The sequence below is a fragment of the Pogonomyrmex barbatus genome, unplaced genomic scaffold, assembly GCF_055798465.1.
Source record: "Pogonomyrmex barbatus isolate J1 unplaced genomic scaffold, ASM5579846v1 scaffold4, whole genome shotgun sequence".
NCBI classification, from domain to species: Eukaryota; Metazoa; Arthropoda; class Insecta; order Hymenoptera; family Formicidae; genus Pogonomyrmex; species Pogonomyrmex barbatus.
Genome location: NW_028297138.1, coordinates 7948329 through 7971795, shown reverse-complemented (window position 1 = coordinate 7971795; position 23467 = coordinate 7948329). Strand labels below are relative to the sequence as shown.

General features: G+C 38.4%; 1 protein-coding gene across 7 annotated transcripts in view; it reads left to right on the top strand.

Moving 5' to 3' along the window:
• Nucleotides 1–23467, top strand: part of LOC105425747 (uncharacterized) — a 213964-nt gene that overhangs the window by 130196 nt on the left and 60301 nt on the right. For all 7 annotated transcript variants that reach the window (XM_089081198.1, XM_089081200.1, XM_089081199.1 and 4 more), the window contains one exon: nucleotides 18548–18660. In XM_089081198.1, the coding sequence (XP_088937324.1) occupies nucleotides 18548–18660 (113 nt within the window). The remainder of the gene's footprint in view (nucleotides 1–18547; nucleotides 18661–23467) is intronic.

Below are 23467 nucleotides of genomic sequence, written 5' to 3'. Positions count from 1 at the left end.
TATAAATAAAATAATCATTTTTAAAGCAGTAATATAATAATTATGATTTTAATTATGATATGACTTAGCCATATACACATATGATTCTAACCGTACTTCAGCATAAATATATAAAAATAAAAAAAGAATATTTAACAGAGTCACGTCTAGAGTTATCATTATCTCGTAGTTAAAAATTAATTTCATCTATACTACATCTATTCCCACGGGTCATTCCGCCCTTTAAACACATTACTTATTGCGAGATCAGACTAACAATGTAGCTTCGCTGCGCCGTGCGATCGTAGAGATATTGCCTCGGATAAAGTATTTACCGTAAACCGCATTGCTATAAATGTCAAGTCGAGGCGGTGAGGTGCAGCGCGCAGATATCGATTTTTAAGTGGTCTCCTTACATCTTGTATGTACTCTCGTCTATCCGCACTTTGTCGTCTCTTCCAGAAGAGCTTTCCTCCGCTTCCTCCCTCGTTCTCTCGCTTCTCTTCCCTCCTCTTTTTTTATATTTCTCTTGCTTCCCTTCGCAGTCTTTGTTACACCGGAGACGGCGTTGGCAAGACGCGTAGGTGCTCGTGTGCACCGAGGGCATATCCTCTTCTTCGTGTTTTGCTTCGCTCAAGCGAAGTAAGATAAGACGCTCGGCTAGAAGGGAAGTAGATAGAGAAAGAGGAAAGTGTACCACGCAACTTACGTCTAGTGCTTTTGCGAGAATCGCGCGGGGCTCGCTTACTCTCTTTTTCTCTCCTCCGCTCCCTTTCTCTTGAGAGCCATTTTCAAGTCGTAGGATTAAACTCCTCCGGGCAACGTCAGCCACCCCCGTTGCCGCGAACGATGACATCGGGTCGTCTTTAGCGAAAAAATGGAGGAAAATATCCGCCACCGAGAAAAATGACGTTGGCGCGCTGCCGACGGGGTAGGCAGCGACAGAGTGATCGGACGACTAGTGATTTGTCGCGATAACGATAACGGCGTACTCCGGCCCGACGTCTATCAACGTCTGCGACGAAGGGGCTGATAACCTCGAATCTTGAAGACGGAAACCTCGCAGACGTACGGAGGGAACGTTGAAGAGCGACGATTCTCTCGGCGAAATTATCCCGCTTCGATAAGGCCGATATATGTGCTCCCGGTTTGAAATTATCGTAATAGGTCGCTTGAGTCCTGACGTTTACCGGATGAAGATAAAATCATTATGAAATCGTTATACAATCGTCTTTCTAAAGTCAGGAAAATTCATGGGATGCGTAAGAAAATGTTTAAATAAAATTATTCATAATCCTAAACCGAATGATATCGTTTTAAGTAAGTATAAAATACGATGGTATCGCGACGAGTATGTCGATCACCAGTCGGGATCAGTAAATTGTCAGCATCAGATACAAATCGATCTTAAACCAATGCGAATGCGAAACATAAAATCGCGATTCAAATCCAACGCGACGTGTTTTACGCAAGTGGACACTGGGACGATGGAACCGATCGCCGGACAGAAAGGGGACGCGTCCATTTGTCCGCTCCGACGAGTGGTATAACGTGTTTACATTGTTTCCAGTGCGCATAAAGCGCACATCGTTAGTTAACAATGCGGCTGAACAGAGTCGCGAATGGCTTTGACGCCGAGCGGGCGCGAAAAGGTTCGATTCGACCAATGGAACTGGCTCTAATGCACGGGTCAGTGCAGAGGACAATAAATCGGTTGCTTTCAAATCGGCGAATCGATCGCACACACTCGTCACCGGGTGCGAACCGACGCTCGGACGTTATGATCGCGGGCGCGATAGTCTCTATAATAAAGCGCGAGTAAAACGCGAGTGATAAAGCCTGCGCGTAGAACGAGCGGCGAGGGAGAAAAACGGGCCGTTATATTATCGAGGATAGAAACAACGGGCAACAAAGTGGAATTCGTTTCATTGACGTTCGCATCAATTATCGCAAGCTTTTTATGCGTGGCTGCGATCGCGGCGCTTTTTCACCGAGTTTCCTCTTATCTCCAGACATTCCTTAACGTAGTTATATCATCGTTTTTCTAAAAAAAAACTCGTAACTCTATTGAAGACAAATTAGAAAAGCTTTTTATGTTTTTATTAACATATATTCCCTGTTCGCTATCGAACTAATTTAATTAAAGTAAAATAAAATTATTTTATGCTTAATAAATCAATTGTTATCATGTTTAATACTGGGAGATATTAGAAGAGTCTGTCTTCTTACTGTTGTAAAAATAATAATATTGCATCCTGTCCGCCATGACGCTTATGATCAAATATTTTAAAAATAACGTTATCGTGTGTTGTCACACCAAAAAGTAATAAGGGTGAGGTCGAGTTTAGGCTATTCTCCCTCAAGAAAAATTACACTTATCGTATCACGGCGTGGGGTGTGTTATCAGTGTACTAATAGTATTTATATATGAATCAAACAAAAGAGAGATACAAAATGGCATAATCATGATACTTTGCTCATAGCAGAAATAACAGAATTATATTTATATAATAAAAATATAATACGGTTAGAAAATAATTATAGCGCTTGGCGACCATTCACAGTTAAATAAAATGCGAAGAACGAAATGTATAAGGGGCTCAAGTGTATTCTTTACCAATGACGTTTCATAGATAGAAAAAGCCACATTTATGTCTCGTCGAAAATGATGAGATGAATAAGAAAGATGAAAGGGAGGTCTGGTGTGGGCGAAATGACGAATTGCGAAGGTAGAGCTTTTGGAACTTGGATATCGCAGAAGAATACGCGTTTTCCCTCGGACAATCTTACGTCGGCGCCGCGCGAAAAAGCAAACGTCGTGGAAATGCCGTGCGGCGTGTACATACGGGAATACATAACGCAGGGGAAATATAAGACGCGACGCAGAAGGAAGCGATGTTCCTCGTAAGAGGACAACGTGTAGACGGCGAAAACGCCGAGGATTTGCTTGAGATTTATGATTACTGGCAGCGCTTGCACACGGAAATGTAAAGTGCGAGGGTAAATACAAAACACGAATGTACAGCTGTACAAATAAATATCAGATAGAAAAAAGTCATCTCCGGACGCATGATAGCAACTGCATATAAAATATAAAAATGCGCAAACACATACGAAACGTAAATATTCATCGGTGTCGATAAAGTACATATTTAAACAGCTACGTATACACAGGATATCCCTCAGCTATTGCATTATTATTCCTTAACGTGCAACGTCGAGAGAGGGAAATGTACGTCCGGTGATCCTCTCATTGATATTTCCCGCTACCGAGAAAAAAATATCTGTGAATTTATTTAGTAATTTAACAAAGTAATGCGGCAATGGGATATATCCATCTGTATATATATATATATATATATATATATATATATATATATATCACTTGCGCAATTTGGGTTGTTGAATAAATGCGACGCATGATCGATACGATACAAATGTCCAACAGCATGCTCGGTGTCGCGTATGTGCGGCCGGTTAAACATGAAACGCGAGCGGGGCAGCCGAAATTCGCAGTCAGTGGAAAATATCCGACAATGACGGAGACCACTCGTAAAAGCGTATATCTGCGCGCGCGGAGTACGCGCGTATTTCACTTTAACAAAACACACGCGGGGAAGAGATGCATTTTCGGGACGCGACCCGAAGGGAGGATAGCGCGCGACCCGGATGCTGGGAGTATAAGACGCTGTTGGGGAAGACTCGCGTCTCTGGTACGCGAGGACAAAGTGCGGATGAAAGAAGAGTGGAATACAAAGTCCTACTTAAGGCACGGTATCCCCCGACCGCGGTCCTTTGAGATTTACTTCGCACGTCTAGCTTGGAAGATTTACCTTTTAGAAGTTACGCACTTAGGGATTCCCATGTCCTGTGGCGTGATTTAATCGGTGAACATTAGCATAGTCTTCCCGAGATGAATCGAGGTAGACTGATGTAATATTATTATAACGATCCCTCGTGTAAAAAAAAAGTTCATTTGCATTAGGCGACGTATCGTGAACGCGACGTCGACTTCCGCGACCCGCATCGGGAACTTACCTTTGCGAAGTCTCGGGATTTTCACTACGGTAGCTTTGAACTTTTCTGGGTGATAAATATGTCGCTGCTCATAATCAAACGTCGAAAGGCTTTGCGATGGTAAATATTCGGAACGGCAAACGAGCAAAGCGAGATCCTCGAAACGAAAGGGATTTAGCTTTTTCTCCCCGAGACGACCTTTGATGTTCCACTCTTGAAATTCGAGAGTTGCAGGCCTTTGGGTTTACAAGAAATTAGCTTGGCGGTTGCCAAGCGGTTGCGTAAGCAGGTAGCTTAAGTGGACGGTGAATTATAATTCCAAAGATGGTAATCAGTGTTTTTTTATCTTAGACATGTTTTACCTGAGGTAACATTCATATACGCGTTCGTACTCATTTATTGTAGAGCCACTCGATTCCAATTTGTTTCATCTGCAAGAGTTTCATTTTTCGAAATTTTTCTCTATATCAGTTTTATCAGAATAAATTCTAATAAAATACATATTGTATAAGAATAGATATATGTAAATATACTTTAATTTAATATGTTAACATTATACTAGACATTAATTACATTAAAATTATATCGATTTTGTTTTTATAAAAACTGTAATCTGGACGCTAGTTAATTGATTAATCGTCACTGAATACAAAACAGATCGTAATTATAATTAAATGCTATTAATGTAAATGAGGAAAAGACAGGAAAAGAAAGAGATATACATATCCTGTTCCTATATGTTTCTATGTTAATTTATTGTATATATATATTTGATAACATGAAGAGATTATTACGATTTAGACGATCATATGATCAAACGTTTTTATCTGTGACACGATAAATACGCATTAGCGGATATTAAATTATTTCAATAAATTCAATTTACCTTGCGCATTAACGCAAATATAGGTATCCTATTTGCGTATATCAAATATAGGTTTATCCTATTTGTAAATACAACTCAATTTTCCGAGTTAATATTATAGAAAACATTTATAAATCGTCTAAGAATGCAATTTTTTTCGTAGTATTATAAAATTAATAAATAAATAAATTAGTAAATTAATTAGTATTATTTAAACATTTATTTAAATTTAATGTTATTATATATTAACCATATTTTTAATAAAATTCGGAAAACATATTCACGGGATTTAAATATTTTAAAGGTAGCTATTTATTTTCATTGTTATTAATACATATTTTTTAGTAATTTATTTGTAGATTAAATACAGACCGAATCTACGTATTTAATTAAATTGGGAAAATGCATTTTTAAAATGTTAGATTTTTATACAATAGCAAATACAGTGATACATAATACAGATGTAATAAAAACTGAAATATGATCGCGTGTTACATGAACGCTACACACACAGATGCATATAGAACTGATTAAATCTTTATTAAAAAATTTCATCCCTTTGCGCTATCCATATTTAAATGAATAAAAATTACTGAAAAAATATATAATAAATCACTGTATAGAAAAATAATCTAAGCAACGAAAGAATTTTTTTAATTAAATTAACATTTTAATTCAGAGGCTGATTTACAAAGTCCATTTTTAATATTCGTATTGATTATCACCAAATGAAAAATTCTTGTCATTTAAAAGCTATAGAACGAAGGTATGTGGGTCATTTTATTCTCGCGATGGAACGGCGGCATTATTCTTGGTAGCGAATTTCATCCCCCGATGACGCGAGCCATCAAAAATTATGGTTGTCCTATGTATATCATGATACGAGCGGGATGGCAGGCGTGAGCACGCCTGCTCCCAACGAGCTTAATTAATCCGCGTTTTTTTCTCGTAATACGCGAATTCCCGGCGTAAAATCTCGGGAGATAAATCGCGGAAGAGGATTGTGGCGGCTTGCTGGAATTTAAGGAGGTCCCGCCATGCCGGCTTAATATCACGAGTGACGCTCCGGAGAATCGAGATGCCAATAGTCGAGACTCGCGGATGAGGAACGAGGAGGATTGGTGTTACGATGGGAAAACTGGGATGTCCCTGGGAGAGTGCATCCAACTTAGCTCCCTCCTGCGACCCCGAAACCCATCTCTCGTCTTCGATCACCGGTTCGGCCGCCGCCGAAAGGGCCGATATTATCGAGATTCTACGAGTCCGATTGTCGGCCCCTTTCCATTTCCTTCACCACGGGGGGTTATCGACATCCTGTCAACCGCTTCGCGTCCTCGCCGTGCGGGATGGCCCACTTACGAAGTCGTTTCCCGATGGACAATAACACCGACCTTTAATGGAGGTGCGGGAAAGACGCCAACGGGCGATACCCAGGCGCTATCGCGGCTGCGGTTTCGCGAGTAATTACGTTGTGCATGTGCGAAGGCACGGGGCGAAGAGCCTTTCGGCAAGTGCATCGGAAATTCGGCGGATTTGCCGCTTATCGGCGGATGCCTTCGGCGGTTGTGGATTCATTCACGAGGCTACTATACACGGTCGTCGTATTAATTAATATAGTTAAGGGTAATTGGGACGAAATGCGCGACGAAAATGAAACGCAGATTTGTTTTATTTTATTCTTCCCCCTCCCCTCGCGCCCCCCTCCCCCCCCCCCCGAGAATTCTCTGTATTATAGAACAGATTTCTGCAATTAAGTTTTACATTTAAATTTGCAAATTGACAAAAGCGAGACTCGTATTATTTGGAGTTTTACAGAGTATAAGGTACAACGAGAATAAATATTTGCAGGGTTATCGTACACGTTGTTGCTCACAACGTTATTCTTCGCAATTATTTCACCGCGTTATCATGAAACGTGAACAACATTGTGCACTGCGGGCCAACTCGTTCGTTAACGCACAAACGAAATTTTTAATTCGCGTGGCAGACCAAGTAAAAATGTACTTGACGAGTTTCCGACTTCTCTATTTGTATTAGACAGATATTTCACTTTGTTTGTTGCAGACCGCGGCTTTTCGTTTGATCATAGTTTTGAAATAGAAAGAGCACGTCTGTATTCAGCAATATAATTTCATGGTAAATTACACGTACAAAAGTGAGCCAAGAAAAACGAATATTGGAGTTCTAATAATTTTTTATTTTTAAAAAAATTGCAAGTATAAAAGATGAGAGATTATTATAAATTACAAAGGAATGAATATGTAGCGTGTCGAAAATATCTTTTATTCTCGCTGATGCTAAATGTGTATCTCAAGAGTTTAATATCATTACATGTATTACGTTATGTTAATGAATATTGTTGATTACGTTTACTCCATTATTTGAAGTAAACGGAAAAATATTACTGCGTGATTTGTATATAGACGAACGTTGCGAATACGTATTTTGCGAAATGCAGCCCGAGGCGATTTTATATGAATCTATGAATCCTATTGTTGAGTTTTCGTATGTATACTCGCAAGACCATACAATATTCTCATACAATGAATTATTCTTTTGGTATTTCCTTTTGTGCGTATGCGCGCGCGTGCGCACGTCAAAAACAAACAACCGTACTTAGCCAAGCTGGCAAACGTTAACAAGCAAAAAATTTTTTTCATCGCACGGAATGATAATGAAAAAGATTGTGGCTCAAGAATAAAGGGATTAATTCATTCATTTATTTAATAAACGACTGAAGCGCTGTATGAAAATGGAAAGAAACGTACGCGTGAGAATTAAAAATATTAAATATCACGTTGCAAAAGGCTCGCGTTTCATGCCGATATAACGTAAATTTGTTAAAATATTAAATCTAAATTACGCTTTCGTTTCGCGCACCAGCACTGTCGGAAATTAGAATATATCATTTCTTCCCTGTTTTTAATTCTCGGGTTATCCAATTATCATTATTTTTAGTTTTATATTATCATTAGTTTTATTTTTTCTCCGCACGACTTTAAATCCGACTTTTAAATCCGATTACAAATTAGATTTTATCTTTACATTGTCTTACAACGACGCTTGATTTTACAAGAAGCCAAATGGCAAAATGATGTCGAAATTAAATTTCCTCTTTTGGAAGTCTTTCTACAACCTTCCTAGCGCAATCATCCACGTTACGTCACGAGTAATACGTGGCTTATTTGTATCTACGTGAAATTTCACCCGACGCAAAATTTCATTTCCTTCTCTTCGATGCATCTCAACTGTAAAGCGCTAGAATACCTTTCAAGATATCTCGCGATGTCTTCATCAATCAAACCGCGAGAAAAAATATTACATATAATCTAAAAAGATAATATATATTTTCCATTTTTATCTATATTGCTCTAAACATATGAGTTACATTCGTGAAATGCAATTATCTTTATTCTCCTCGTGTTTCCATTACTTTGCAATTTTTTTTTTGCACGAGACTTTATAGCAACCGTAACACCCATCCGACGTGTCTACGTAGAATTACGCCATTCAACAAATTTCAACAAATTTTATTTCTCCTATTCGACAGAATCGAAATATAAAATCTTTCGCTTCTGTTGGCAATGCGACCGTAGCTCGTAGACTGCGAATTGCACTGTGCATAAGCACTAACTTCCGCACTCAAACAAGCATCGTCGCAACATTTTATTGTTTCTTTGCGCGAACTATTTTACGTTACATTGTATCCTGCGGAGATAGAGAAGATACAGATTTTCGATTTATGGAATAAAATAGGAACTTCCAACCGGGTGGATTGCCGGTACTAGATTCTGAGAAGATACATCGATTTTTAGAAATTTACATTTAGACAAAACATTATTGCGATAAAATTTAAATAAAAGATAAAAGTGTTTTTCTCAATTTTTCGAGAGCCACCAATGTACACATTAAAAGTATAAATTATTGTCAATTGAACTTTGATGGCGTTCGAATATATTTGAATCTGCGGAGAGTATCAATTTCCACGGACGTTGTTCCTTCGCCTTAATACCATAAGTAGCACGAGTTCGTCTACGTGCTAGAATCGTTTACACCCTCTTAATACTTATAGCACATATACGTGCCGATGGCGCGTACGTGAACGCGGTGCATAATAGAGTTTATGTGATTCAGCGAAAAAAAAAAAAGGATTTTAATAACCCACAGATTTTTTGAACTCGAATAACACACACGTTTATATCTCGTTTTTCGGTATAATTGACGGTATACTTCTTTTAGCTTGTATCGTTATTTGACGAAAAATCGACGAGTCTCCTTTTCAGAATCTACTTCTACGTGGTTTTTTTCTCCTTTCGTCGCGTGAAGTTAATGCGCTTCGCAACTTTCACATTTTAAGCTGACAATTTTTGAAACGTGCCGAGTGGAAGTTTAGATCAATACTTTTACAGTGATGAAAAATAAGATCTCTCTGGAGAGATTTAACTTTTTTCACGCTACTGTACGGTGGACAGAAAAATGAAATAGGACGGGCTATAAAACGAGAAAAAACGCTTTATGGTACATCTCGTAGTATCTTTTCCCAGCGATATTTTTCCTCATTTGATATTGGCGATGACAAATACTTTTCTACTCGCTCAGTACGGCTTATATGTGAGAAGCGGCAAAATTTTTATCGTATATCTCAGAGCTCCGGTTTCTCGCTAACTCTACAAATTGTATCAGCATTGTAAGAAATTCAGTTATCGACTAGATTCTCTATCTTCTTTGCATGTTCGAATATATTCACATTTTGTCTATAATTGAGATGTATCTTTTCAATTTTAAACGGATAAACATATTGTACTTATATTTCACACGGATGTTATCCGTGTATCTCCCGCAAGCGGCGTGAAAGCGTGTTTTACTTAAATTTCATCATGGCATATTGGAACCTCGAATAGATTGGCATCATTTTACATTGCAAATATAAAATCGGGAGATAAGCGATAGTCTGATTTACTCGACGCAGAAAATCGATCCTGCGATTTTCTTGGACTTTGTGCAATCTATCCTACCTTCTTTCTCCTACTCCCTTCTTCCTTCTCTTTCTCTCTTTCTCTCCTTTAGCATCGGCGATAACACGTCCGCTACCTATATTCGCGCGGGGAATTTCGTTTGTCGAGAAATTTTATTTCCCGTTGTTCGACGCGATCGAAATGCAAACTCTCGTCGCCGTTTCTGGCATCGCGTCGGTACTTCCGGCTCGCTCAGCGAGACGCGTTATGCACATGCATACGAGATTCTTCCCCGTGATATGGATTTACAGTAACATCGAGAAGGAATGAAGGAGCATTCAAACGACGTGCCCGATGCCGCAGTTCCTTGCTTTTTTATCCCGGAATTTTTCGCGTGCCTCCACGCGTCCCAATCCACTCCTTTGCGTCCATTCGAAACAACTTTTCACATTACGCTCCTTTAGTTTCCCTTACTGCACTGAAATAAAAATATCTTATAATGCTAAATGCCGTTAATGAGTTACATTGTGACTAAATCAGATTTTTAAAAGAAGAAAATAAAATAAACTTAAAATAAATCTTTTCTAAAAATATACTTTTTCTAAAAGTAGAATCAAAAATAATTGAATTATTTAATGCTGATTAATAAGAAAGCAAAGATATTTTATGAATATATTTTTTTATAAATTCACATAAATTAATAAAATATTTTGTATATTTAATATCAATGATATCGAGACGAAACGAAAAATCGGCGTCGGTTCGTGTCGCGCAAAAAGGCTCAAATTTACGTTTATATTTAAATTTGCGTAAAGACAGTTACGCGCAAAGACAGTTACGTCACATTTATACTTGAGGAGCGTTTCCAGTACTTTAGGAAAATATATCTAATATTTGCGTTTCCCCGCGCGAAGGGTGGAAAGGAGGCGAAGGAGCAACGTACTAAGAAGGAGGTTACGGCGCATAAGCATCTCTCTTTCGATCGCGCGCACTCGTTTCGATGCTTACATTCGTCTGGAAATATACAGTTACGGCAAAGGAAACGTTTATCCACACGCAATGTGAGATTCTCGCTGGAAACATGGATTTGCAAGTGCTATATCGCATGAGCGTGAAGAAGCTTTCTGACAGGGCCCCCTTTTTAACCTTGCTGCTCCGTCTACGCGAATCCCCAACACACATTTCTCGTTTCCTCTTTCGTTTGCTTTACAGAACGCTTTTCGATCGCCTTTGGTGTGTGCTTTTTTTTTCTTTCCTTCCCTCTCATGCTTTCTTTTTTCAAGTTGCCGCAGAGAGGTTTATCGATCCTACAAGGCTGAAAATAACGGAAACGTCAAGCATAAATTCTTCGTGCAAAATAATAACACGCGAAATAATTTTCTTCACATTTTTAATATTTATTATTAATGAGTTAACAGTCGGCTATTGCTGTAGGTTTATTTATTTGAAGGTAAATAAATTAACATTTGCAACAAACTGGTTATCCAGTCATTTATCTGACAAATCCCATTCGGAGAACCCTTGACTGCAGCGAGGTATGGCAGATCTCATAGCAACACGATTAAAAACAAAGATCGATATATCGTGCAGCAATATATCATGCCTTGAAGCATCCGCAAAGAAGCATACAGAATATAATCTTCATGCCCTTCGTATCAAAGGATTCTTCTTGACGTGAAATACGTTCTTTCCGGGAAAGTTATTGATTCACCCTCCGTGCAATCGTAACCATATATGGAAAACAGATCTCGCCGATAGGGCGCAGCGTGCATTCGACAATGCGAGTTTAGAAAAAGCAATCGTCCAAAGTATCGAAGCTATACGTCATTCACATAAGAACTAGTTCACCGACCGACCGACCGACCGATCGACCGACCTCGTATTCGCGCGCTCGCCTTCCGCCCTCGGTCTCGTCATCATTCTCGTCGTCTTACACGTCTTTTGCGACGTCAAACCAACGAGTGCCTATGCTTTCTCGCGTTCAAGCTATGCACATGCATTTGCTACGATTCGAGGAAAGATGAAGAAATGTTTCGACAAAGCTGCCAGATCCCAATCTTTCTCCTCCTCTCCCCCTCCTCTCTCTCTCTCTCTCTCTCTCTCTCTCTCTCTCCCCCTCTCCCTCTCCCTCCCTCCGTTTTCTTCTTTTTCCATTGGCTTTAGAATGTCTCGCACGCTTCCTCGCTTCGTTTATTTCCTTTACATCCGACGCGGCTTTCGATCCGCGACTTTTACTTTGCCATGCCAAGCGGCTGTCGAAGTGTTTTGTAATCCCGGAAAAGACGTGCCCCGCGAGAAAATTGATTTTACACCCGGACGCGCGTTCTCTCTGTCATGTTCTAAAACGCATCTCCGAAGATGGCAGGTAGTGATCCTTTTCACGCCTGTCGTATTTCGAGTTTGAATCATAATATATTGATGGCAACAAGGACTCGCAATTCAACAAAATATTAAGCGAATTTGAATTGATATAAAATTGACGAGAAGTTTATAAGTATGCAAATGCACACAGAAAAGGATACAATTTAATCACGTAGGCGTAAGCTGATTAAATTAAAAAAAAACAATCCAATTTCAGTTAAAAAATATTAAATATCCGATATAAGTTAGAGATTAAAAGTTCAAAGGAGATACGTGTTTCGCAGAATTACTAAAAACAAAATGAAAGAGATAGAAAGAGTCCGTTTTTAAATTTTCTTTGGATAACTTTTTGGATAAATTAATATCCGCTTTATAAGCATTTATGAAGTTGAATCTTTTTAATCGCACGATTATTGCCACATAAAATCTATTAATGTATCGCTAATGAAGAACGAGACCACAGGGCATATATGCAATATTTATTATTCGCCTCATGCTGTTTGAACCGTTCAACCGTTACTCTCAATTACCAGTAAATTTCACGTGGTTGCGATATTGCAGAGTATTCACGAATCAGAGTGTATTTAAATGTATTAAAATTTGCAAAAATTTCGAGGAAAGAAATATTAGAAGGATTATACACACACGGCTGGCGAAATACAATATATTACTAGCTGGAAAACATCAAAATCTTTTCACGTATATTTTCAATATAAGTCATAAAATATTTTATGTACGATTTCACGATTCAATATTTAATTCATGATATGAATATAAATTAATTACATTAACTTAATTATGTAAGTATGTACCGGTATATACCGGTAAGTATAAACCTTGAATTGCACAGGAAATCGCATATTTCGCAAAATTCAAAGTGTGACTATCAAACGTCTTTTAATTACGGTTATGAAACTATGCTTTAATTGCGCAGCATACTTCTCAAAACTTGATATGGCGTATACCGCGTCGACCGAAATTCGTGATAAACATCACGTCGCCGCATCCCTGTATGGCGGTCCATACGATTGAAAATTACGGAATCGCACACTTCAGGCGAATTAAGTGTTTTCGCGCAAAAGCCATTTAAATCGTGATTATATAGACAAAAGTCCCGGCGCGTCCATATAGAACATATATACAGCGCATATATTCGAAACAAAATGAAATTTAGTTGGCCAATTATCAAGATAATAAGCTTTGAAAATTAAGCATAATAACTGGCTGGTTTGGCGCGCGAAAGGATTATTAATCGCAAATGAAATCAATAAGCGGATGAACGAAAGGTTGGCCGAATTGCGTACGGTTCACCGAGCTGTATGCCGCGTTGCGAGAGAATTTAATCATGATACTTGTCCATGATACTTAATATTTGTCCGCTAATTGCTACGCGTCACATATATCCGCAATTCATTTTCCCCGCATTATGTTATTGTCTTTTACCCCGCCGTGTTCGCATTTTCGCTTTGTCACTTCTATCCCATTTTTCTGCATTACATTCTCGCTTAGTCATTATTCCGCGCCACTCGCTCGCGCAACCGCATTTTACAGGCGAGAACTAAATTTAATGTCGTTAAAAGCGTTTTCTCATTGTCACCGACGGTGACCGGTCGTTTTCTACATGCGTGCAGAATTTGAGCGAATTTCCTGTTTGCGATATCTTTTTCTTCCGTTGGCGGGAGGGAGACCGATATAAGACTTCAAGAACAGTGCAAATACGCTACTCCCGCGAAAAGTTTATTTTCGAAGGTTTCCAACACGATCGGAATTCGGATCAGATCGTGGGAAGAAGTTCGTTACAGTAACGAACCAGCAAACCTTTTACCGGACCCCGTGCCCGCCCGACTCCTTAATTTTGTTCTCCAAGTAGAGAAGCGTCGGATCTGTTATTGGGCAAATCCACACGCACACACACATACATATACACACGACACACACATTCACAACGAACGGGTACAAACTTCCTAAAACGGGCGACTATATGAGCGTGAAAAATATACTTTATAAGTACCGAACTTCGCTATTAGCTAGGAAATAGCTCTTTTCGGTTGATTTTACATGAAAACTTTTAAATATTGGTTTCAAAAAAAATTGATAATCCCTCGCAAAAGTTTTCGCAACGGCGTAGCTCCAAACTTCCGAAGCATAAAAATAGATATCTCGGATCGTAAATCAAGATATCTCTATTTAACGCGAAAGAGAGCGTAAAGAGTAACGTAAAGAGGAACACATTGTTTGCAATCTCATTCATATTGTTAAAGAATAGAATGATATTATCATATATCATATGGTTTTTTTATAGAAAGATCAGTTTACGCTATTCTTTAAATCATAAAAAAACGAGTTTTGATATATATGTAGATGTATATAATCCTTTGTCTCTCTCTTTTTTGTTGATATTGCACATTGGAGATAATAGATTAATATTGCAAAAGATAAAATCCATGTCATATATTTACATCTTATCCATGCTATATTTACAGGTTTTTTATTCCCTTTCTCTTGGAAATAAAAAGTTGTTTATTTTCCCTCTATATGTGGTTAAGGATTCAGTGGCTCCATATTGTAAACTTTTTATTGCGAAAAAAGTACATCTAAACTTCATTAAACATTGCCTAGTAAATGCACGCGTTTCTGCAAACTTTCTGCAAAAGTAAATATCGCAATAGTCCAATACCTTAATAAATTTTAAGTAAAACGGATTTTATTTTATTAATTTTACTTTCATTCATTAAAATTAATATTTGGATGATCGTGTAGAGAGTGTGCAGGATGTTTCTCGGCTTTCGCGGAAATCAACGCCGAGCGCTGCAGAAATTTGCATTTTAATCTTCATATCAACATTGAGAAGTTCTTGTATTTCGCGAGACATTTTGAAATGCGAAATCTTTGCAATAACAGAGGGAAGATTCTTAGTAAATGCGTTTTAGCGCTTAAATAAATTTAATGTGTAATAATAAAATTATGAATAAAATTACGATGCATTTAAAAATTATAAATAATCGTTTAAATTAAATTTTTTTAACTGCTAAATCGTTACGCCGTAAAAACCTACGATGTAATCTTATAGTTTTGACTAGAACGTTATCCAAAAGCAGATTGGAATCTTCGTTGTAAGACATATGACGTTCCTTTAAAAATAGCCATTTCATAATGTACGCGTAGTAAAGTTTATCGTCCGCGATTAAAATCTCTGCGGACGATAAAATTCCTCTGTATTCCGGCAGGACGGAAATTTTCTTCGAGTCGCGAACAAATTGTGATTCTACGCTCGTGAAACCGTCGAAGGCTCGCTTCGCATTTCGCTTCATGGAACTTTATAAGTCCCATCAACGGTTCTCGCTGGCATCTGCGTAGAAATTTACGCGCGATTTCGCCATAACGTGGCTATCGACTCGTCCCGTCCACGGGAATAAACCTAGCTTTAATGGCATACTGAATCGGTTTAACGTCTCGATAGATGCCGAAAAGGATTTCGCCCTCGCAGGGAAACGCCGCCGACGCTTTCGTCTAATGCCTTCCAAAATTTGCATCCTAATCTTTGTAAACCCCGCAGGGATTACCGCCGCCGTCTTCTTTCATCGTCTCAAGGATTTGCTTAACCTCGGCTTTCTTTGAGAGGCGACTCTCGTCCTACCGCGATCGATATAACATTTTACAGAACCTCCGGTAAAGTGCGCGCCTCGTAACACGAAAAAATATATTAAAAATATGTAGAGTATGTAAATTAACATTTGAAATGCATATTTAGAGTGTACGAGTGCTCGATTACATTATTAACAAATATTATATACTTTGCGCAACATTATGTTCTGGACAAGATTAATAATGCTAATATACACAATAATAGGACGCAATATTACATAACGGTATTTCGTGACTGCGGAAGTTCGTCGTAAATCGTACGTCGCACCGGATGTAAGCCACCCGATGTCTGGAGAGTGGGCGAAACTCAATGTGAGTTCGAGCGCCAATTAATCAGAAAATCATCGTAAATGCCGGTGACATTATCGGCACTGAGAAACGTCGCAAGTTTCGGAAGACATCGTGCTAGGGATGGCCACCGGATTGGCAGCTAATCAAATACAGTATGGACGAGGGGGTTGAAGGTAGAGAAGATTTATTGTAAGTAAATACAATTAGGAGTTACGAGTGCCTTCGAGTAACCTTTGGTCCCAGCTGACGCTAACTCAACTACAGCGAACCTGACCTAACTAAATAATCGAATTAGAGTCACCTTCTACCCACGATGACGCCCTTCCCCCTCCCCCCTGTTACGAAGTCCATTTCTCGTCTTCTCATCCACTTCTAACTTACATTCGACACGATTCCCCGAACCGTACTCGAACCGCGGAATTGGTCCCGGAACGGTAAATTGACTGTGGCTTGGCGACGGACACGCTTTCTCAGGTGTTGCGATTGTTCGTCGACATGATCTTCGTAGATAGATCTTCGTAGAGGCAACATCTGAATGGGAAATTAGGAAGTGTCGATAAACGTAAGAAATCATTAACAGTATTGGCAATGTAATTGCAAATTGCTAACATAAATTTATCTGTCGCTGAACATATTTAGATGAAGAAAAAAGATTTTCTTGATTAAGAAAAAAGATTTTCTTGATTAAGAATTATTTTCTGTTTTATATTTGACAATTCAGTTCCCATATAGTTTTGTCACGTTTTTCCAATGTATCCTAGATTTTTTATCCTCCGTAAAGGAATAAAAAGAGCATAGCTTTTCCATAATCCTTCTCGATTACAATAGGCATCGCTCTATTTTGCTAACCTAAATTTATCTGCCACTGAAGATATTTAAACAAAGAAAAAGAATAGTGATTATTTTCTCAATTAACAATTATTTTCTATTTTATATATAATTATTTATATTATATATAATTATATTTAATTATTCAGTTCCCCTATAATTTTGTATCAGATTTTTTTTTTAATCTATCCTAGAGTTTCTGTTTTATAAAGGAATAAAAAAAAATATAGCTTTCCCATAATTCTTCTCGATTACAACAGGCACCGCTCTACTTTGCTAACATAAATTTATATGCCGCTGAACATATTTAAACAAAGAAAAAAGATTATTTTTGTAAATAAGAATTATTTTCGGCTTTATATTTGATAATTCAGTTCTCGTATAATTTTATATCAAGTTTCTCCAATGTATATCCTAGATTTTCTGTTCCGTAAAGGAATAAAAAGAGCATAGCTTTCCCATAATCCTTCTCGACTACGATAGGCACCGCTCTACTTGTAGGCAAATTCGCATGCACCACGTTCCTCACAAAGTGCAAAGTTCCTTCGCGACGAAGTTGGGATATCGATACTCAACGATTCGACGAAACACTACGCCCTGCCTGCTTTCTAAACAGCTTTCGAGCGCGACAAACGATCCCCTCGGTTCTCGATCGACATCTGATCAATCTCGACGAAACATCGGCGCCGATGCGCCTTCTTCGAGATGGCGACTTCTCGCATTGAGAATATACGCAACTTTTCTCCTTCGTCCCGGAAAGTTTCCGGACTTACGGCAGTTTGCGACAACGAAACTTTCGCGTGTCCGAGTTCCCGGCGAGAAGTTCGCGCTATGTGCAATTGACATATTGACACGCATTTCCAAATACACTCCAATTCTAAGCTCATACGCCTCTTGATCACGGCTCCAATTATCTCGGAGATTAATTTGAATGACAACGCAATTTCCCGTGCAATCAAGATTAATTAGGAACAAGGCAAGAGAGATTCGTAACGTTTTCCTTATATAAGAAAGCTCCAAGAAAATAATAATAATAATAATAATAATAATGACAAGTAATAACGATCGAGCTGTCACGATATATTAAGAGATTTATCGTTTGCAAATTGCAGATGACGCCAGATAAGCGATCACTGATTTATCATGGCAAATGGCTACGTCACCGCGCGGTATTCATCGTGGATTGTTCGTTTTATGTCCGCCGAATTTCTTGAAGCCCGCCTGAAAGGCCCTTTTTATTGACGGACTATCGGCGCAACCGCGCCACATCCGATAAGGGCGGCCCGTCAATAAAAGCGCATCGATGATTTACGAACCGCATGCGGAATGACGACAAAAACAGATCGCAATAAATCGCGCGAGTACATCGACCGCGCGGATTATTTGCTGTATATCACTTTGAAAGAATCCGTAAATTTGCCTGCCGCGCGCCAAGATCCCATCGTAAATACCATGATACCATGGTGGCATAGGTCGGCTCGCGACGTAGGTAATTTATCGCGCTAACGTTTTCTTTTATTGTCGCAACGCATAAAAGCCGGCGCCGGTTACGCACGCATACGAAATACGCGTATGTACACTAACATGCGAAACACGCGTGTTTCAGGATAAACGAGAACACAACACGGTCCCAGTTCCTGGCCTACTTCAGCTTCTCGTCCAAAGCGAGCACGTCCGTCGGCTGGCCAGTGAGGGGCGGACATCCGGTTAACAATACGGGTAAGATGTTTAGCTCGCTTTTCTGAAAAATGAAAATTATGTTACGTCCTAACGCCCAACTTCCGCACGTACATTTTCCATTTGCATTTCGTAACGCGCGTTACACAACTCAGCGACTAGCAACGAACAAAAACAAAAAATTCCTGTCTGAAAATTAATTTTTTTGTAGAAAATTATGTAATATAATAATTACATATATATTATTTATATTTTATTTATTTATTTTATAATAATATAATTTTTGTATCGGTTTAATTTTGTATTAATTTCGTAGATTTGAAAATCCTTTTCCACAAAAATTTAAAATTTATGCATTAATACGTATCTAGCATATGAATTTCGTATCAAGAACAAGAAAAATTTTTATAATATAGATTTTTTTATCATTTAGTATTTTAATAAATGGCGTCCAGAGTTGTCAGGTCGCGTCAATATTTGCTTTATATAAAAATTTTAGCAGTCTGTACCTACACAACTGATATTGTTGGAAGATTACATGAAGAAACAACATTGAGTTCTTAAAATTAGGCTAGATAGTAATGTACAAAAGTCGACACGAAAATTTGTTCACATGTGTGCAGAGATGTATGAGTGTACGTATGTATACATAAATGTATTTATATATGTTTAGATATGCATATGTGTGAACGCTCTTGTTGGAGTTCGCTCGTCTGTTCAGCTTCCCCTTAAAGCCGTTTTGAATTTAATAATCCGCCAGATGATGAGAAATTAGCGTTTGCTTCGGCTGCATATTACGTTCCACATCGATATCTTGTATCGATGTAATTGTTTCGGGTCTCGCATTATCGCGAAATCTATAACGTGCTTAAAGTCACGAGGCAATCATGAAAGCAGTGATCTGTTGGACAAGTAAGATTATGGTGCTACGTAAACTTGATCGCCTGATCGCGCTCGCTACACGTCCTGTTTCGGACCGCTCCTATCGTAGACTATTGCTCAAACTACACGCCAACAACCCAGTTCACTATCGGTTCCCCCATGACGGTAACTTCATCTTCCTGTAAATTACACCCCCGTGGTGTGGTTTATCACGCGAAATGTTCAACCGCGCGGGCAATCTACGTAGATAGCGCTCTTCTTAACACCCTTGTGACAAATTTACGCGAGCCAACAAAAGTAGAGTTTTCAGATACCGTTTCCGGATACGCGACTACTTGCGCACGCGCGCGCGTTTCCCCTTTTCACGAGGGAACGAAGGGCGATGTTTGCGGAGATTTTTGGAGTAAATAAAACGTTCTCCGCAATATTTTTGCGAATCAAATAGAGGCCGGGTATCCCCCCGTGAATTGGGGGAGAGCAATTTTATTCGAATCTTTCTCTCTGAAAGCCACGTCGGAACGGAAACAAACTATTTAACTAACTCGCTAAAGCGTAAACCTCGCTAGAATGTTCGCAAATTATCGATGCGCGTTTTGCATGTAGAATCGAGTTACGCGTTAACCTCGTTGCTCCCCACTCGATTAAAACATACGTTGGCGAACGTTCGTCAGGTTCTCCAACGCGTCTCCTGTAAAATTCACAACGAAAAATCAGAACCGCAAAACGAAAAAGGTAAATGGGAAAGGAAAGAGAAGTTTATATCATCGGTTTTTGTACGTGCGCGTATTCTTTTCCTGCGATGAGAAATCCGAGTGAATCGCTGGAATTGCAAGCTTTTGAGCATTTTCGCCCATGATGACATTTTCGGAATCCGCTGATACCCGAAGGTGGAAAATGTGAACAGCGACCGCTAAAGAAAAAAAGAAGGAGTTGCCAGAAACGTGTGAATTTATTTGCACGAGCAACGTGGAGAGATAATTTCTTCCTCTAAAATTATACAAACTTAAGTGCGAACCAGTTCGCGCTCTAAGCGAAAAAAGGAACGATGAATCTCGTCTCTCTTTCTCTCTGAAAGCATGTAGCTGTGAAAGTGTTAAAAGACTAAACTTTGAACATCAGTTCTCCCCAAGATGACTGATCTTTAAATACGATTAAAAAATAAGATTTCTTATCTCCAATGTAATCGATACTTTTCTATACTCATTTAGATTGTCTTAAGATAAACATGAGTTTCACTTAGGAATCTTTTAAAATAATCGAATATAATAAATATAATAAATAGAATATAATAAATAAAAATAATTGAATAGATGTTATTTTCGTAGTAAAAAGTACAAAGTGAACAGGTTTGGGAATTAAATTAAATTTATTTTGTTTGCACCATTAAAAAGTTTTTTCTCTCGTTCGTTTAATTATAAATACTATTTGTAAATAAAAAAAAATCTCACAAACCCTTTTTTGTTTACAATCGATCAATGAACTACTATTTAATTGTATAGCGATCTCTCGTATCGCTTTAATAGTTGTATTGTGCAACTTGGAAAGGCCGCCATAGGTAGCGAGAAAATTGAAAAGCCCTTTTAAAAAAATTGCACGATACTCTTATGAGAAAAGTTTCATATATATGTGTCTTTGGACTTTCGCGTCTAGTAATATTGTGTAATGACGTACCAGAGTTCTTTGACTTACCGTCACCCCGAGAAACATACGCCGCATTTCGCGAACAGCCGGTGCACCGAACCTGGGAAGAATAAAAAATTTGCTGCTGTCATTTTATTTCTTGTTATATTTTTATTAAGAAAAAGTCTTTTCTGCAATTGTCAGTTAAATTTCATTACAAGCATTTTTAACTCTAAAAATGATGTTTCAAGTAATCATATTTCATAAAAAGAATATTTTTAAAACATATTATTTTTTTATCAACACATGTTCTTTCCAACCAGATTCGTACACTCATATCGCGTAAGTTCAATCCCAATTGATGATATTACAAAAACATCTTACGTTGGTGGACATCCTTATAAACGAATTGATTTGAACGATTGTACTACAAAGAAAAGGCAATCAGCAATTTTTTATAGGCATTGCGCAATGATCGACAAATACGACAAACAGAAAAGCGGCGAGAGATGGCCATAGACGATGATGAAATGAAGTTTCGGTGAGAGTTTTCCTGTGCACGACGAGTTGTAACGAGATGACAATGATTCTCGATTATCCCCAAGAGGAGATTGTACTCGACGATCCATATTCGCGGGACGTACGATCGAAAGACGTGACTGTCACTCCGCCGTCCAGACGAGAGAGAGAGAGAGAGAGAGAGAGAGAGAGAGAAAGAGAGAGAGAGACAAATCTTTTTTTTGACGTCGGTCCACGTTTCCTATTGGGAAACGTGTGAGAGGCAACGAACGTAAGACAGAACGAAAAGCGCTGAGAAAGGGTATTCTCGAGGGTGGAAGCGAAGGGCAGCACGCAGAGAGAAAGAAAGAAGGGTAACATCAGGCGGAGGCGCCGCCCGATTGACAAACAGATCAATCGTGGGTGGAAAGACGATCCGCAGTCTTACCACTCGACCTGTCTCCGGTCTCTCTTGCTTTCTCTCTTTCTCTCTCTGTCTCTCTCTCTCTCTTTCTTAGTTTCTCACATGTGCATTTACGCAACCCGCGCGCTCCGCTTACTGGACGAGGAAAAAGAGAGTCGGCCCTTCCGTTCTCAAATTTATCTCCCGTTCGGAAGAAACTGGCCGACGTCTTCCTGGGTGATTTATAAGAAGAGGAAGCTATTATACAACGAAGAAAGGCCACTATCCAAAAGAGAATATTATTTTTAGAACGCGCTGATGTGTGTCTCTTATGCACGCGGGCGCAATATTACGAAAGAAGAAGTACAAAGAACATTTACATGGGACTTCGTCTTTAATTCATCTGGACAAGATTTATGACTTATACAGTTCGTCTGCAATTAGTCTGAATTTATTTATGAGCTATTAGCGCACAATACATTTAAGACATAAAAAATTGGATCGATAGATAAGCATGTAATGTTTAGATAAAAAATTTTAATGTATTGAAAGATAATATTGTTGCTTAATTGATGAAGTGATTAATAGCTAGTAAGAAATCCAGCCAATCTACAAGTCTATGCTATCGCTCGACTCCACTTCTCTCTTTTCTCTTCGTACAATCGCACGATCACGTAAACTGCACTTACGAGAGAAGTGCTCTTAGCTGGCGCGGTTAAGATAGATTATTCCATTGAAATTCCGCCGTAAATCTGTGCGTTACTTTACGTAACATAAATCTACTGAAATTTCAGTAGATTTCATTTTATTTTTATATTAAGAGGACTTTAAATAAAGTTATTAATTAAGTTATTAATTAAGCGTTAGAAAATTATGAAAAGATTAATAGAAAGAGAGAGAGAGAGAGAGAGAGAGAGAGAGAAAGAGAGAAAACGAGAACTAAAGAAAGATGTTTTTAAATAAATAATTCCATTTGGTTAAAATATATTTTTATAAATTCGGTATATCGCATTTTTTTATATTTTTCGCAAATATGTTTTTCATGAACTTATAATTGGGTTAGCAAAATATATATCTTTTATATATATTATTTCAATAATGTATAACATATAGGCAAGCAGTTCCTAATTTTCCAATTCACAAACATCTATCCGGGAGATGAAACGTGTCGACAAACATTTGCACCGAAATAACGTGGCGATATTCACGCACCATTTCATGACGTTTTTTCCCGTGATTTCCTATGTTGCTGCTCGTTTAAAAGCCAATCGTCAAGCGGTCAACGACTGCTCGCAAATTTTGATAAAAATTACGCTTATTAAATTACAGTTAATTAATTTGATGAATTTCTCAAAATGCGAATATAAGTTCCATCTAATTAAAATGTAAATAGAATATTACAAAGTCTGTAACTTGTGAAAAATCTACACATGTAAAGAGAAAAAT